Here is a 16,028-nt window from a genome sequence, read left to right as displayed (position 1 = left end):
GAGTGCCCATGCCACACAAGGACTGACAGGGTAAATTAGGCCAATTAACCTATAGGCTGCACCTGGAGGAATGCCAGGATGTGCTATGGTCTAACTGGCTGATGAAGTTGAGCTGAAAGAGGAGTTGGGCTGGGTTTATAAAGCTAGGAAGCTGGCACCAGGAAAGGGCTGCAGAGATGTAGTCTGCAGTCACTCCTGGGAGGAGGGCGGTTTGAGATGGTACACCTGGGGGGAACAGGGACTAGAAGCTGTAAGTAGTCCAGGGAAGGAGCAACAGGGAAAGCAGACCACAGTTGCCAGATATAGGGTCCCTGGATTGGAACCTGGAGTAGTGGGTGGGCCTGGGGTTCCCCTGCTGGCCACTGGACCATCAGGGCAGTGCTGGAGAAGGCTGCCTGAGACAGTTGGTGCGGAAGTGCTTGGGTACCCTGGAAGGGGGAACTGCTTAGTGACCTGGCCAGAGGACCGAGTCTCAAAGAGGCAGCAACAGCTCCTGGGGTAAGAGAGGGGCTGCAGACTGGGAGAGACAGAGATATGGGGTGCAATCAACAGAAGGGGTGTTGGCCTCGCAGAGCTAATCCCCAGAACAGCGAGGAGGAGGTGCTGTCCAGTGGTGAGTAGCGCACCCACTCGCACCCATGTACAAATGTCTCCATCTGTCTACTCACTGTGGGGATAGTAATAGTTACCTACCTTGCAGGTTGCTTGGGAAGTTTGTAAATCTTTTGAACTCCTCTGCTGGAAGCTACTAGAGAAATGTAATGTATAATTACAATGGGGAAAATACACCATGCCAACTCACTAATGTAACCACCCAGTTATCAGCACTGCCTCCATCTGCCCACTCAGGAATGAAGGCCTCAAGCCTTTCTACTGGAGCTCCCCCTAAGACGTGGGTGCGGGGCTACGCAATATGCCAGCAGACACTGCCCACTGCAAATGCCTTTCTCATAGAAGAGCAGCCTTCTCAGTGCTAGGAGGTGGGGAGCCACTTCCCTTCCCTCAGTCACTTCTGGTGCCCTCTAAACCAGTCTGCTTCCAATGCTGCCAGCACTGCAGGGTGAAGAAGGGTCTCCAGGGCTTCCCCTCTCCCCATTTTTCACACCAAGTGAGAAAGAAGGTGTGTGGGATGAGGAGAGGTGTGTAGAGATGCTTGAATGACAGAAAACCCATTGTTGCTTCAGCACATTAAGGGCCTTCCCCAGTTCACAGTGAAGAGATCCGCTGGGCCATGTTCAGTCACATCAGTGGAGTCCGAGCAGTGCTGAAAGTGACCCATTATCCCCGATGTGACTACAGCTGTATATGGCAGAGATTTGGATATGAGGCTTCTGCAATCCAAAGTAAGAGATGAACTAACCTAAAAATGTGTTTGTCTTAATGGTCTATCTAAGTGGTAACTCATCTGGTTCGTCCCTGCTGGTGTCTGTCTTCTTCGATAGTTCTTTCTATAGCACTATTTACTGCACAGTGACCTAGACTCAGACCTGGGGTAAGTGGTGCAATTCCACAGAAGAGAATGGCTCTTAGGATGTTATTCTGACCTGGGGGTAAGTGGGTGCATATTTAAATTAAAATCTGCATTTTCTTCCATGTTGTTAAGACTTTGGGGGTTAGTTTATAGAATACAACATAATGTGGTGGTGAACCATTTCTAATCTAGCATCAGGCCTACACAACTGCTAGGATTTCTAACATCCCTGATACATTAAAAATATTCCTCCTTTTCAGTGGAAGGGCTCCAGCAACTTTCACTCTGTAATTCTTGCATGTGAAGCTCTGTTTTCCATCTGAAAATATTCATAATTTATTCAAACAAATATTACTGAGTTTCCACTTACTTTGAAATGTTGTTAAACTGTAAGAACTGTGCCCTAAGGTCAGGAATAACTTGTTGCAAGGTTCTTAGTCTTACAAACACATTGATCGTTATCTGATTACACAGTTGGAAGGAGAATGGAGTTAGAGCATGGCCTATGGCATTGCTCACTCAAATCCCTCTAAACTTTTAGGTTTGAAGTTTACAGATTCATTGTGTACTTTTGATTGCAACTGAATTTCTACATTTCCTGGGAAAAAAGTATGTTTCTTGCTTTACAAATACATTTTCACTTATCTCCTGAGTCTAGAAACTGTGTCCGCAACAAGCTGATGATCCAGGAGCCTGCATGATCAAGCTAGAGATAAGTTACAACAGCAGCTCAAAGTTCAAAAAAATTGATGCAGAGCTATACTAGATCACAGGAGGGGAATAACCTCTCATGTTTAGGAAGGTGTTGGAATTTCTCTTCGTCACTAAAAAATACAGCTGGCAGTTGAAAGGGAAAGGGGACCTAAATGCCTCTCAAATCCCCAAGGGGTCTATGCCCATTCTAGCAGTGGGTCTTATACCCACAGAAACTATGCAGTAGCATTTGCAGTGTTAGAACCAAGGAATTTGAAATATTTTTTTCCTGCTATAGAAACTTGTCTAATAAAGTTCAAATAAATACTTCCTCCTGCACACATTGATTAAGCTAATGTGATGAGGAACAGCTATAAATTAATGTACACCAATCAGAGCTATGATCTCTTCACTTCCTTGATAACCCCCAACCCACCTCAGAAGCAGCTTTGAAGCCTCTGAGCTTTTGATGCTATTCAGGATAAAATCATTGTCCCAAAGCAGAGCTTCTTGCTGGGAAAGAACAATAAGTGGACTTTGTAGCCCACTTGCATGATGAAGATAATAACAGAGGAATTATTTTCTGGAAGATCAGAAACAGGTTTGCTTTATATACAAGAACAACTTATTTACAACAATCAACAGCAAACTATGTACATAAAATACAAGAGGCGTTTCCATGGCAATCACTGTATAAATTACGATAATAAATAGGAGGGGAGCAGATCCCATTCTTAAGGCACAAAACCTTCTTTCCAAGACTGTACAGGGATCAAAGTGCTTCCCTATACTTTTGACAGGATCACAGGAATGGTGTGGACACCCCTGAGGAATAACACTTGGTGGGCAGCGATACGGACATGCGATTACTGCTGACAGCCTTATAAACAATATTATTTTTCATCTTTCTTTTTTACAGTACACACGTTTCTGAAGATACAAAATTTTTTTGTGTAAACAGTCTTTCACTTTATCACACAGCTCATATATGCATCTTTAAATAATACTAAAATAACAAAAGAAGCTTTGAATAGGAGTCAGGAGCAGTCCAAGAAATTCTGGGACTAAGTGGCTCTGTACAGTCTGTGAGATTCCTAGCTGCAGAGGCGCTTTCCTAGAGATGGGATCTCTCTAGTGAAATGTATACTGACCAAGTCTTCATGGTCTGACAGAGTACAAGTCTCCACTAGAACTAAACAGAATAAATAACACACTTCACCTACACTGAACACCTGGCACATGCTGCTCTTGGTCAAATGCTTATAGTCTAAGCACTGTAAAGGAACTCCAGCAAAACAGGTAAGACCGTGTTATAAATAAAAACCCTTTCCTTCCCCAGGAGGCCCACACTAGGACATTCTTGATCAGCTAGTGGGCAAATCTTGTTCTAACTCATACTGCATGCAATCGCAAGAATTGAATGGGGCTGAATAGGGTGACAGGGCAGAATCTGCCACCAATGAGTAAATTTCCACTGCAATGCCTGGTAAACGAGGCACTGAACTTCCATTACTGGTAACAGAAATCACATGCCCAATTTGCCACAGTAAAACACTGCTCTTCCCCTCCCAAATCATTGTCAGGGGAGTGGAGTGATGAGGCAGAAGGTGACCTGAAGCCTTGACACTAGTAACATTTTAATTAAAAGACTGAACTTGTACAAGAGACCAGTGAAATTCTAACTTCTCCCAAGTGGGTGTTTTGCTTGACAGGGCAGGAGAGTTTTGTTTTTGGCAAAGTAGCAGTGACATTTTTTTCAGTCTGGTTTTCCTGAGTTGTCCAAGCCATTTTCTCTCCTACAGAAAAGCTTATCAGATACCAGAGGGACAACTCTAAATAGGTAAGCTAGAACCTCAGTCTGACCACCCAGTGCATGGAGACATCTTTCAGTGATGCTTGACACCAGTGCTCCCATTTTAGGCCCAGAGCCTGAGCTATAGAAAGATGGCATTACTCCCAGTGGCACTGAGGTACACCCTCTCTTTAGATATGTACCTCATGCACAGCCAAAGGCACTCAGGTTAAATATAAGATCCCATTCTCTAACTCTTAAAAGGAGGCAGAACATGTGTCTCCACTCCCATGGGATGCTGCTGGAGGATAGCTAATGCAATGGAGAGTGACACTGCTATAAGCGTATTCAGAAAATTCAACAATGAAAAGAAATATATTGGGATACACAGAGGGAAATAAAGAGTGCAGAGTTTAACTCCTTAACAAAATGGAAACATTGCCAAAAGCAGATGCACCAGTGACCTTCAGTCCTCCTAGGATAAGTTGTAGTTCTAAGGAGTATGTTTGAACAGGAGGGGACCTGCTAGGATCTCATCATCAGTCTGATTAGGAAAAAAAAAAAATACAGAGGAACTGTTCCTATTGAGACAAGAACTGAATCCATCCAGGACTAAGTAATGCAAGCATGGTAAGCACACATTGTTCCTCTAACCATGAGATGTCTTAAAGAAGCATAATCAGCAAGAATTGTGGTTCTTTCACAATCTGAGCAAAAAGAGAGAAATCCTCTCTTTCCTTGCTGCATCTTCCACCAGAATTATCACATGGTACTTCTCTTCCTGACGTGTTCTCCTACCTGTGTATACACTGCTACCAACTCTTCAAGTTACTCTTGAAGATACCATGAAGCGGGCGCTACTTGGTTATCATCAGTAAGAATGAAAATATACAGCAATACTCTTCATTATGTCCTACAGCTTCGCTTACCAGTGGGTTTTCCTAACACTCACACAGGCCTTGATCAGTGTCCAAACAAGCAAATGAAAGCAGCTGTAAGAGAATTATGATTCTTACTTGTTCAATACACTAGGGGATCCAATGCAGCAAGAGGCCTTTGTACTAATAATAAAAAAAATCACCGTGGAAAGGGATGCTAGTGAAAAGTAAGGAGGGAGAAGCTCTGGGAGCAGAGTTGCAAAATTTCTTCTCTCTGCTCCCTCCTTACAATGGCTTATATCAGGTGTTTTGCTATGGGAATCAAGCATAAGCAAACCCTGATGTCCTCTGTTCGAAAAGGAGATGTGTAGGGAGACATGAACTGGAGAGAAAACAAGACCGTACACTCAAGGCCCAAATAACCCTTGGGGTAATTCTCTTGAATTCAAAGGAGTTGGCACTAGGGATGAAATTGGCTCATTGTCTCCCATCACAGAAAACATCATGTCTGACACTGCAGATTCAGTTAACTATGCACAGCTAAGGCAGTTTTAACAAAAGCCTTATGAAGAACAGGAAAAAAAAGTTGCCCTCGGAAATTAAATTGTGTGCCACTGTGTATGTGCTCATTTCCCTGCCTATGGGCAGGGTCAGCCAAGTGCCACTCATTAAAAAAAAAAAAAAACATACAAAAGTTGTAACAAAAAAGTCCTCCCCTCTTTCCAGCTTTTTGGTGCTAACTGCCAGCAAGCCCCCTCCCCAATGATAATCACACCAACTGAACTAGGTCTGCTGGGCTTTGGGCTTCGCCAGTCACTTGACGGAGGTTAATCAATAGAACAGGAATCTGGAAGCAGTCTATGACCTCTGATTCAGACGTGCTGATTTTCCCATCTTCCACATGCTGGCATCAGAGGCTAGTTGCCAAAGGGACATCACTTTTCAACATGATGCTCCTCTGCCATGTAACACTAACTCCAGATGCTTCTACAAAATCCCTCAATGTTCCAAGGCACATGCTCTCTTAGTAACAGGTACAATGCCATGAAGAGTAAGTGACCCTGTTTCCTTTGGCATCCACCAGTACTGCTGTGAGGGAACAAGGTAGCTTGAGAGAGACAGGAGGGGGAACAGCAGCACAAAGACTTAAATAGGGGAAAAGATGCAAGTTTCAATGATAGGTTTGTATCCTTCAAGAGAGGGGAGTGTTTTCTGCCCTTGTATATAAATTGAAGCCACAGGTCTATTGTTAGTATCCATTCACTTGTAGCTATGGAAGTGGCACTGACCTGAAAAGAAGCCGTTCCTAACCGGCTCCAATCTGGTGCCTGACATGCTGCTCCCCTAACAAAGTGGGTCGAATTGTTTCTGTATCCCATTTGGCTAATTTACCCCTCCTGCCATGAGTGGTTCTTCCCCCCAGTCTCCTAAAGATGAATACTGAATGGGTGATTTAATAAGTGAATTGCCTGTACAATTTTTGCTCTATTGTCAAGGGATAAGGGGCTAGCCAGAGAATGTCCTCTGTGACTGGCTGGAATTTTCACCTAACTGCAATGGCTCTGAATTTGTCTGCACCACCATCATTGGCTGAAGGAGGACAGACACAGGCCGAGGGTGAGACTGTAGGCTGGTGCAAAAGGCTGTAACCACATGCATTGTTTGTTGCAAGGCATAAGTGACACAGAGAGAATCACTGCAAGGGCAGACTTGCACTGGCTTTGAGCTTCTCTTGCAGATCACATGCAACTGAAGGATGTATCCAGAAGGGGGCTACAATAGGCCAAAAGGACAAGTGTCGCCCCATTTGAGCAATATCAGATACAGCTGTCACATACAGGCCAGTGGGAAAGTCTCGGATCTGAAAAGACTATGACTGGCCAATACATCTTTTGCCCTGAATAATTCCAATATGATGAAATCACACACTAAAGGTAGCTGTGTTGCAATTGTCAGTTGTCCTGCATTGTCACCAGAACTAAGACTTTCCATGTCTAAGGACAGAGTTCTTCAAATGGCTGATGAGTTCTCTTCTGGGAGGCTCCACCCCCCTCAGCAGATAAGGTGCCTCTTGCTGGATGCAACTGTACCCCACATGAAAAAAGGTAGCACCATGACTGGCTGATATGAACTCTGAACAGTGACAGTTTTGAGCATAGCTGCTCTGGGAGGTGAATGCTGTGCAGAAGTTAGGGGGAATGGTAGACACAGGCTGTGAAAACAGAGGCTAAACCTCGCTGACAAGAGTATTCCGGCTCAGCTCCTTGATCCCGTGTAATATCCTCTTCATATGACCCACTTTGGTCACTCCCAGGTCCTGGAAGAAAAGAGGAAAGCACATCTTAGATCACAGAAAAAAAAGCTAGACAGCCAATCAACAGTTACGAACTAATCAGCCGATCACGAAAAACAGAAGGAAACCATATAGAAAGATTACAAACCTTACAGTCATATGAATGCTTAAACCAAGCATCGAATGCTTACCAGAGTAAGACAAAGTAACCAACAATCACAGAACTGGAACAAAGCAGTGACTAGCTACAACTGCAAACCATGTGGCTAGCCGCAGATGCAAAGTACATGGCTAGCCAGGAGATCAAACCATGTGCAGAAAGGACTATATATATCCCAGGGAACTAAGTCAGCAGCCAGCCACAAAACACATGGGTAAAGAACACAACTAGGCACAGATCACACAGAATAACTATGGGAACACTCAGATACCATGCACAGAAATCACAGAAAATAGTTAGAGATCATGCACAGGAGTCATATTATCACTCGTATATCACATTAACCACTGTACACACAGAACATAAGGCAAGTCACAAATTAAAATCCTATGGATATTCATTTATATCACACACAACTCATGGGCCACAAATACTCTTGTATCACATGCAAGTCACAAAATCAGTCACAGATCTTCATAACTTCCCTTCCCAGAAAAAGCTTCTCCTGATGATGGGAGGAGCGCTGTGAAGTATTGCAGAGTGGGTCTGCAGTACAGTTTTCTCTTCTCTAAGGATATGACTGGCTACAAGTCTCTGTCCAACTGTCTCATCTCTAAGACTGTGGTTGTTTCTTTTTAAAAGCAAATGCAATGATCTGCAGGCCCTCAAATACAGCCACACACTCAACTCCAACTAGTCCAAATCATGACTCATTCTGTAAAGGGGTGGGAGTGAGCTGAATATTGAAATCCTCCTTTTCCACAGTGCTCCAAAATAAAGAGATTCTTAAAAACAACGACTAGTTTGGGTGTTGGATTGGACCACAACTTCAGGAAACTGGGAAAGAGCTGGACTGTTGGCCTATGGGCCAATGGCTGACTATTTATGCTAGCTTCCTACTATACATTTTAATTAGGTGACCTGAGAAGAGAGTAAAATGAAGCCATGATGAACCCATTCATCTAGCCAAAGCCACGAGGAACGGACGGGATGCAGGCCATTTCCAAGCACATTCAGCACAGAAGGCCATGCAGATGCAGCTGGCTATTTCTGATGAGCTGATCATGAAAGTACCTTGAGGTCCCTCCGTTCGAGATGCAGGAGCTCAGAGCCCCGGACGTCATGCCGGATGAAGATATCCTTATACTCACAAAGACTGAGATGCTCAAGCCAGGCCGCAACCTCCTCCGTTCCCCAGAGGTGAACTGTCGGAGATGGAAAAGCAGGAGTGCATTGAGTACCCAGAAGCCCAGAGGAAAGAGAGAGTGAGAAAGAACACCGACAGTATCCAAAACCAAAAGGAAAGTCAAGGGAGAACGTCAAGCAGGACCACAACCCCAAATGAGGGAGAGGAGGACTGACAACAGGATCTACAATCTCAAACAAAGAAGGAGGTCAGATTAAAATCAGAGCCATTCTCTTAAAAAGAGACTAGAGGTAATGAACCACGGGAGTCTGTTTATGTCCATGTCCAGTCACTGCCTTGCTGGGACTGAAACTTTACCACCGTGTCTAATAAGAAACTCAATTTCCCTCCATTTAAAAAACAAAACAGAGCCATGCAAAATGTTTAGGAGAGAATCAGGCCCAGGTTAATTTTCTATTGTTCTTTTAGAGCAGTGGTTCCCAAACTTTAACAACCCACGAACCCCTTTCACTAAAATATCAAGTCTTGCGAACCCCCTCCTAAAAATGAATATTTCCCGGGATTTTCTCCCTTACCTGAGCATAAATAATAAAAGCAGTGATCTTGGAAATATAAAATTTGTTTTTATGACATGCTTATTACACACTAATTATTTATCATTACAGTAATTTTATGACATTAATAAAACGGCAATACTCTTCCAAGATCTCACTTTCTTCGCTTGTATCACTTTGATTAAGCCTGTTATAAGACAAGGCTCCTATGTTTCATCAAGGAGTATCAGATGTGAAACAGCATGAAGGTATTTAAGAAGCCAACTCAAAGAGTTCCTCCTACACAAACATTTAGGTCTTGAGCAGTCCAGGCAAAGAACACACGTTACAACAAAGCTTAAACTTGTTCTTCATAATAATTTTAAAAACAATCCTAGCTGCCTATTTAATTTTAAAAACAGCAAAATATATCCACCTCCCTTTCTATTTCGTATAAGGAGTGTTGAAATTTAAATCTCCTCAGTGTGATAGATATGCTTGCTTTGCTCTGCTTAGCTCTTGGAAGTCCGCAGGGCTCCAGGCTGCTGGCCCCGTGCTGCCCAGGATCCCTAGGGACAGCTCTGTCCACCATTAGGGAATTTTTGCCCAAGAACTCCCTGTAACATTTCGGGAACCCCCAGGGGTTCACGAACCCCAGTTTGGGAACCACTGTTTTAGAGTAAACAGTACATACTGGCACTTACATTACATAGGTCTCTTTACATTCATGGCTCATCAAATGTTTTATAGACAATATGGTAAAATCTCCCTCTGATGCGGGAGGGAGGACTGGCAATGAACACAGGGTGACCCCCAGCTTCCAGATTAGTCTCTAAATAAGAGAAAGAAAAGTCCCCACAATCCCAGTGGAGAAAGAGGTCATGGAGGAAAGAGTGACAGGACCCACAATTCCATGGGAGAGGACAGTACCCATGATCCCACAGAACAAGTAGTACTTCCAAATTTTAGTGGCAGAGAGTCTTCATAGGTAGAATATAAACCAAAAATCAACTAACCCAATTGGAGAGAAAGTGTCCTGATACCAGTCAATTTGTTGATTTCATGGGCCAGTTTTTATCATACTGACCAATAGGATTAGAGCTCAGGGTGCACCAGTGGTGATGCAGGATCCCCAGCCAATTAGACATGAGACTTGATTAAACCCTAGGGGCGAATCAATGAAAGAAACATCATTAACCACATCAGGGAGCATCAGCAGTGGGAGGATTGGAGTTATGCGGATTTGGGCCCCACAGTCATTTTGATTTCTAAAAGCCTAAGTCCACTCCCACAGCCCTCCCAAAACATTCCAGAAAACAGTCCAAGTCTTGGTAGACCTCTTCGGAGGGTGCCATCAGTTTGTCTTTGGGAATATCCGCTCAGTGCAGGGTGTTACGGTTCAGAGAGAGAGCACAGCAAAAAAACTACTTTGCTAAGTGAAAAAGAAACACTAAACAGAATGTGAGTGTAATGTGTGAGTAAAAGTACATGAAAGGGAAAACAGAGGAAAGAGAGAGAAAGACACAAAATGGAGACACAGGCAGAGGAGGGGCAGAGTGTGTGTGCACAAACAGGAGATGCAGGGGCACACAGAGTGAATACACAGCCAGTTGGTACCAGGCAGTCCCATGCTGCTACGAGTCTCCTTATTCTTGTTGTTTTTCTCCTTTTTAAACTTGGTCACCAGCCGAAATTTGCCACTGCGGCTGCGTTTGGAATAATCCAGCATCTGGTTCTGCAGAAACACACAGGGAAATCAATGAAACTTATGTCTCAAATCCATACCAACTGAATGAACCTAGCATCTAGTGCAGCTCACAGCCCTTGTGAGGAGGAAAGAGCTTCCAATCTCATGGTCAGGAGGGGGAAGAAAAATGGTTAGCTCCATGTCAACCCAGGGACCTCTGGCAGTAACTCCATGGAGTTTTCTTCTGAACTGATTCTGTCTCACACTGTGACCCACCCACAAGAAGTCACTGAAGCAAGATGAGCAGAGCTAACTAACGAGGACAGCACCTAGGGAAACTGTTTTGCTCCTGCATTTGAGAGTTATTACCTCATCATCACTGGGCTCCATGAGTTGCCATAGCCAAGGGATGTCTGCTAACTTCCTCAGCTGAAGGTCCATGTCTGTCAGCGCTGCTAGGAGCTGCTCCTTCTGTGGAGGATCCAGCTGCTGCATCAGAGACAGAACCAAAGGCAAACAGCGTTCAGAACCATAGGCTGGAATGCAGAGCATGTTATCTCCTTCAAGATATTTTTAAAGAAACCACATATCAAGACATTCCTTTCTAGACAATATTAAGCTTCCTCCCTCTCAAGGAACCAGAACTCAGAGCTAACCAGCCTGATCTTGTCGTATAATGTGTAACGTTACCAAACCATGGAGGCAATGGACGGCACAATTTGTTTAAATCCCACTGGTAAAGTTTGCACTGACTTGTTACAAAGCCAAAGGAGTCCAGGGGCCAGCAAGATTTTGTCTTCGTGCCATGGCCACAGTAAAAGAACAGAGGAAGTAAACAGACTGAGGGAAACTACCTCCAAGCCCTTCCCTCCTGTTTAGCCCTCCTTACCAGTGCCATCTTGCCAGCCAGCAGAAGCTCTGTCTCACTATGCAGGGCTTTAACGTTATTCACCATCTCTACAACAAGGCTGCAGTTCAGACCCTGTGGCAACAACAAACGTGTAAGGGCCAGAAAACACAGCAGTCAAATGGCTAGAGGGAAAGGAGTCTCAGAGAAGCGAACAAGAACCAAGCAGAACACAGTAACAAAATTGCGGCAAAGCTTAAGAAACAAACTGCCTAGAAGTACCTCTGTTGATTTGGATTTGGCATATACTTTGTCCATAGATTTGGAGCTGGCATTGACTGCATGAGCAAGTTCCTGTTCCATGTCTTGATAGGACTGGGCTATTTCCCGAATGCTGGGGAGAGAAACATAGACCATGTCAGCTGATCCTCATTCTTTTCTATTCCAATGCCATTCTGGGTACTGAGGCTTTGGACATAGCAGCATGGCAGTGCTCGTGTAGGTGATCTGACCTCTGGCAGATCAGTTCCCGTCCAGGTGATCTGCCATGGATAGGGCAAGGCAAGTGAGGCATCCCTTTCATATGATCTTATGAAAAGTAGCACAAGTCTAACCCTGGCATGTTTTACCAGACCACAAGCAAGGAAGCACAGCCCTAAGACAGCTGAGCTGATTGCAATATCTGTACTTGTATGTCTAAAGGGATTTTTGAAAGAATACACTAATTTATACACTTTAGCACTAAATTGTGCCTGAAAATGAATACACACATGCAATTACTTACACAAATGCAGGGCATGTGCACAAAACTCCACATGTGCACATTCTTTTTTGAAAAGCACAACTTAGGGCTAGAGTTTAAAATATGGCCCTATACTACATGTAGGCTGTGATTTTAGCAGCAGCTATGTACATGGTAGTTCACAGAAGACTTCGGAGGTGTTCCGCTCTGTGCATTTTCTCCTAAATGCTAGTATCAGTGAGCAGGACACCAGCGAAAAGAGTGCAAGTGTGTATATTGGTGTGAAAGTCCTCTTTCACCAATCTTTGCTGTGGCTCTGGGTTAAAGGTCCCCAGCAAGTCTGGCTTCTTCCCTGAGAAGCAGCTGTTTCATTTCTGACAAATTCACTGGCAACATCTAGGGCTAGAACAACAGATGAACCTAAGTCCCCATGTTCTTTAAAAATATAAAATTAACCTCACCCTGAAAGGAGCAACAAAGGGAGCTGTGCTTGCTTGTGCCAGGAGTGAATTTGGTCCACAGTGACTGAAAAAACTTCACTTTGTAGATTTAAATTCTAATGCAGCTGCGGTAGAGCAATGAGCAGATGAAGTTATACATTGCTCTAGGCTATTCCCAGGGATACAGATGAGCACTGCAGGTGATCAGACAAGACAGCCAGCTTTGGAAGGAAAGGGAATGTGACAACAAGCACCACACTCAGAAGCCAGGAGGGGGCCTCATGAGCCCAGAGGAACAAGATGCCATAGTAGGACTGTGAGCTCCAGGAAAAGAGAAGCGGGTCTCACCTATGAATCAGAGCTCCTGCCGCTTGACCAAACTGGTTAATCTGGGTGGACTCTTCTTCAGACATGATCTCTGGGTGCAGGGAGAAAGAGGAGGGCCGGGGCAACTCACACTTCTGTTTATCTTCCCAGGACTTTAGGGTGCTCTCAAATGCCTACAAACAAGGAAAATGCACTCAAAACTACCTTGCAAATCTCCCAGAGAAAGCATTTCAACCCTGTGTGTGCCTGTATTACAGGCAGGGCTGGCAGCACCGCCGATTGACACTCCCTGTTATAAGGCCCTCCTGTTCTCAGTTACTTACAACTGTGACAAACATTTGGGCTGAAATTTCCCATGCTGGACGTTTGACTCAGGCTCATTACTTTTTTTCTGTGTTGGAAAATTTCAGTCCAAACAGTTCAGACGTTCCTGAGAATGAGTTTAGGGAAAAATGCATTGTTTCGGCCATGTCAAAAAATTGTGGTCACCTTTTCTTGGAGAAGCTTTAGCATCCCCATGCTTTGGAGCAGGGACTTGAAATTTGGCAGGGGGTGGCCTTTATGTCGGGAACAGTCATTTTGCTTTCCCCATGAAATTCCACACAGATCTGGCCAAGTTATAAGCCTTTGAAAAACTGTAGTTCGCACATGCTCAGTAGAAACTTGCTAGAGCTTGACAGGTGAAGTCCTTGAAGATTCCATCCACACTGGGCATACTCCAACTTGGGGCTGAGCAGGCTTTCCCTGGGGCCAGGTATCAAAATGGAGAGCAGGGAGTGACCCCACCCTTGCTGGCAAGGCAGCATGGAAAAGGAGGCTAAAAATGTGGGGCTAGAACATGATCTCAGGGGGTAGGGTATTGAGAGGGGTTAGGGTGAAGGCTGGGACTGGGGAAGAGACAGGTCTGGGACAGGTTGGAGGGAATGGGGCAGAAGGGATCAAGCTCAGGGAATGGACAGAAGAGTCAGGGCCCACTAGAGCACACTCCCATCCAGAGCCTGGAATGGAACCCAAGGTTAAGTCTCACTGTTTCTCTGCTGTCAACTAATATCTGTGAAACCCACTACCAAAGTGTCTGTCCATTCCCCTCTAGTGCTGGTCCCTGTAGAGGATGACAACCTACTATTGCTATCAGTTACTCTGTTAGCTCAAATAGCAGAGATCTAGGTGATGAATCTGAAATTTCCAACCCCGCTGATGACCCACGTAGGTGTCAAATACTAGAACTGTTTTCCAGTTTGCTTTTTTTTAAAAAACAGGAAATTACACACACAAAACTACGTTAAAAGAACATGAAAAGTCAAGCACTCAAAAGTTAGGAAATGCCAGAATTAAGGTTGCCTGTGCCACCTTAGTTTGCCCTCCCTTGTGTATATGCATCATGATACAGCCTTTAATTACATGATCATATACTAATTTTCCACAGGACCATTGCTCTGCTTCATTCAGTGCACAGGATGGGCCTGCTCTGGGGATGACGCAGGGTTGTGTAGAAAAGTAGACTTGTCTGTAGGCCCCCTACATTTGTTGCAGAAGTTGGAAGGTGTGTACAGAATGAAACAGGGGACTGCAGGAAGAGAAAGGACAGTCTCACAGTTAAGGCCCGTCTTTGCCACGGAGTTCTTAGCTGATGCTGGGCAACTCACTTAAACAAAACTTTTCACAGATGATCACTAACTGTGTTTCTCATTTTCTGAGTGGCCAACTTGGTACCCTGGAGTCTGCTTTGCAGAAGGGTTGAGCACTCAGAGCTGCAACTGAAGCCAGTGGGAACAGGCTTCAGTTTGAGCATAGAGCAGTTTGAGCATAGCAGTCTGAAGAAAAATCAGGCCCTAGGTGTCTCAAATTGGGCACCCAAAATGAGTGGACACTTTTGACCGTACTCTCTCCATGCCTGCGCTCCCAGCTGTAAAACAGGGATGAGACCCTCTCACCTTGAGGAGGTGCTGTGAAGATAGAATGATTAATGTTTGTGAGCACTCAAGTGATGCGCACCATAGAAAAGCCCACGAGGAAATTAGCACTACTCTCTTAGTAGTGTGCAGTGAACTAGAGGGTCATCCACTTTGTTGCTGCTGTAGGCTAAGCTCATCACAGACACCAGGGACTCCAGGCGCCCCTCCACTCCCCCCAGAGGCTCCCCATGTGCCACTCTCCCCTCTCCCTCTATTTAAGGGACTCTCTGCAACCGTTCTTTCCCCCGTATGCCAGGGGCTTTGTGTGTCTCTTATGTTCCCCTCCCCCATACCATAATCTCCCATTCTCCGCCCCCCAATGCCAGGGGCTCTGTGCACCCCCCCCCCCATGAGTCACATGCCTGGGGCTCTATGTGCCCCCCATTCCACCCCTGCCAGGAGTTCTGTGTGCCTTCCATTTCTTCACTGTCCCCTTTCCCCTTACCATTGTCCCCCATTGTCTTCCCATGCCAGGGGCTCTGTGCAACCCATTCCTCCTTCCCCCATCCCATTGGTTTTGTGTTCCGTCATTCCCCGGTTCTCCCAACACACCCTTCCCCACCATGTCATGGGCTCCGTGTCCCCCCCATACCATGGGGTCCCCCATTCTCCTCCCAGCCAGGTGTTCTGTTTGCCCCTGCCATTGCCTCTTCCCCCATACTAGGGTCCCCCATTCTCCCCACAGCCTAGGGCCTCTATGTGCCTCCACATTCACCCATTCTTATATCTTTTCTTTTTGTCAGGGATAGAAGACATTCAGGAGGTCAAAATGTTAACCCCTATTGAGAGGATGGGCAGAGCTCACATGGGGAGTGTTGTTATGCTGGAAGGTGTCAATGGCTGGCCTCAATGGTCTATAGTCAATGTCAAATCTGGCTGAAACCGCTGAGTCTGCTAACCAGATGCCAGTGGCTCCGTGTGTCCACATTTCCTCCTTCCAGGTTTCCTCCAAATCACGGGGTTCTGGACAATGATGTCTAGAACATTCCCTCAAATTTTGAAATTGATTGGGTGCAGCATTCAAATATTATCATGTTACAGACAGAGAAATGCCGTTCAGTTG

The 16,028-nt window shown here is 45.1% G+C and overlaps 1 protein-coding gene across 1 annotated transcript in view; it reads right to left on the bottom strand.

The window, feature by feature from the left end:
- Positions 1–7,061: 7,061 nt before the first annotated feature.
- Positions 7,062–16,028, bottom strand: part of DGKD (diacylglycerol kinase delta) — a 30,272-nt gene continuing 21,305 nt past the window's right edge. Inside the window, exons 21-27 of the mRNA XM_065411246.1 lie at positions 13,032–13,183; positions 11,784–11,895; positions 11,544–11,636; positions 11,024–11,143; positions 10,585–10,702; positions 8,362–8,492; positions 7,062–7,151 (exon numbers count right to left, since the gene is read on the bottom strand). Of these exons, the coding sequence (XP_065267318.1) occupies positions 7,062–7,151; positions 8,362–8,492; positions 10,585–10,702; positions 11,024–11,143; positions 11,544–11,636; positions 11,784–11,895; positions 13,032–13,183 (816 nt within the window). The remainder of the gene's footprint in view (positions 7,152–8,361; positions 8,493–10,584; positions 10,703–11,023; positions 11,144–11,543; positions 11,637–11,783; positions 11,896–13,031; positions 13,184–16,028) is intronic.

Source organism: Emys orbicularis, chromosome 9 (genome assembly GCF_028017835.1).
Source record: "Emys orbicularis isolate rEmyOrb1 chromosome 9, rEmyOrb1.hap1, whole genome shotgun sequence".
NCBI lineage: Eukaryota > Metazoa > Chordata > Testudines > Emydidae > Emys > Emys orbicularis.
The sequence above is the reverse complement of the archived record's forward strand: the minus strand, read 5'-3'. Positions and strand labels throughout refer to the sequence as shown.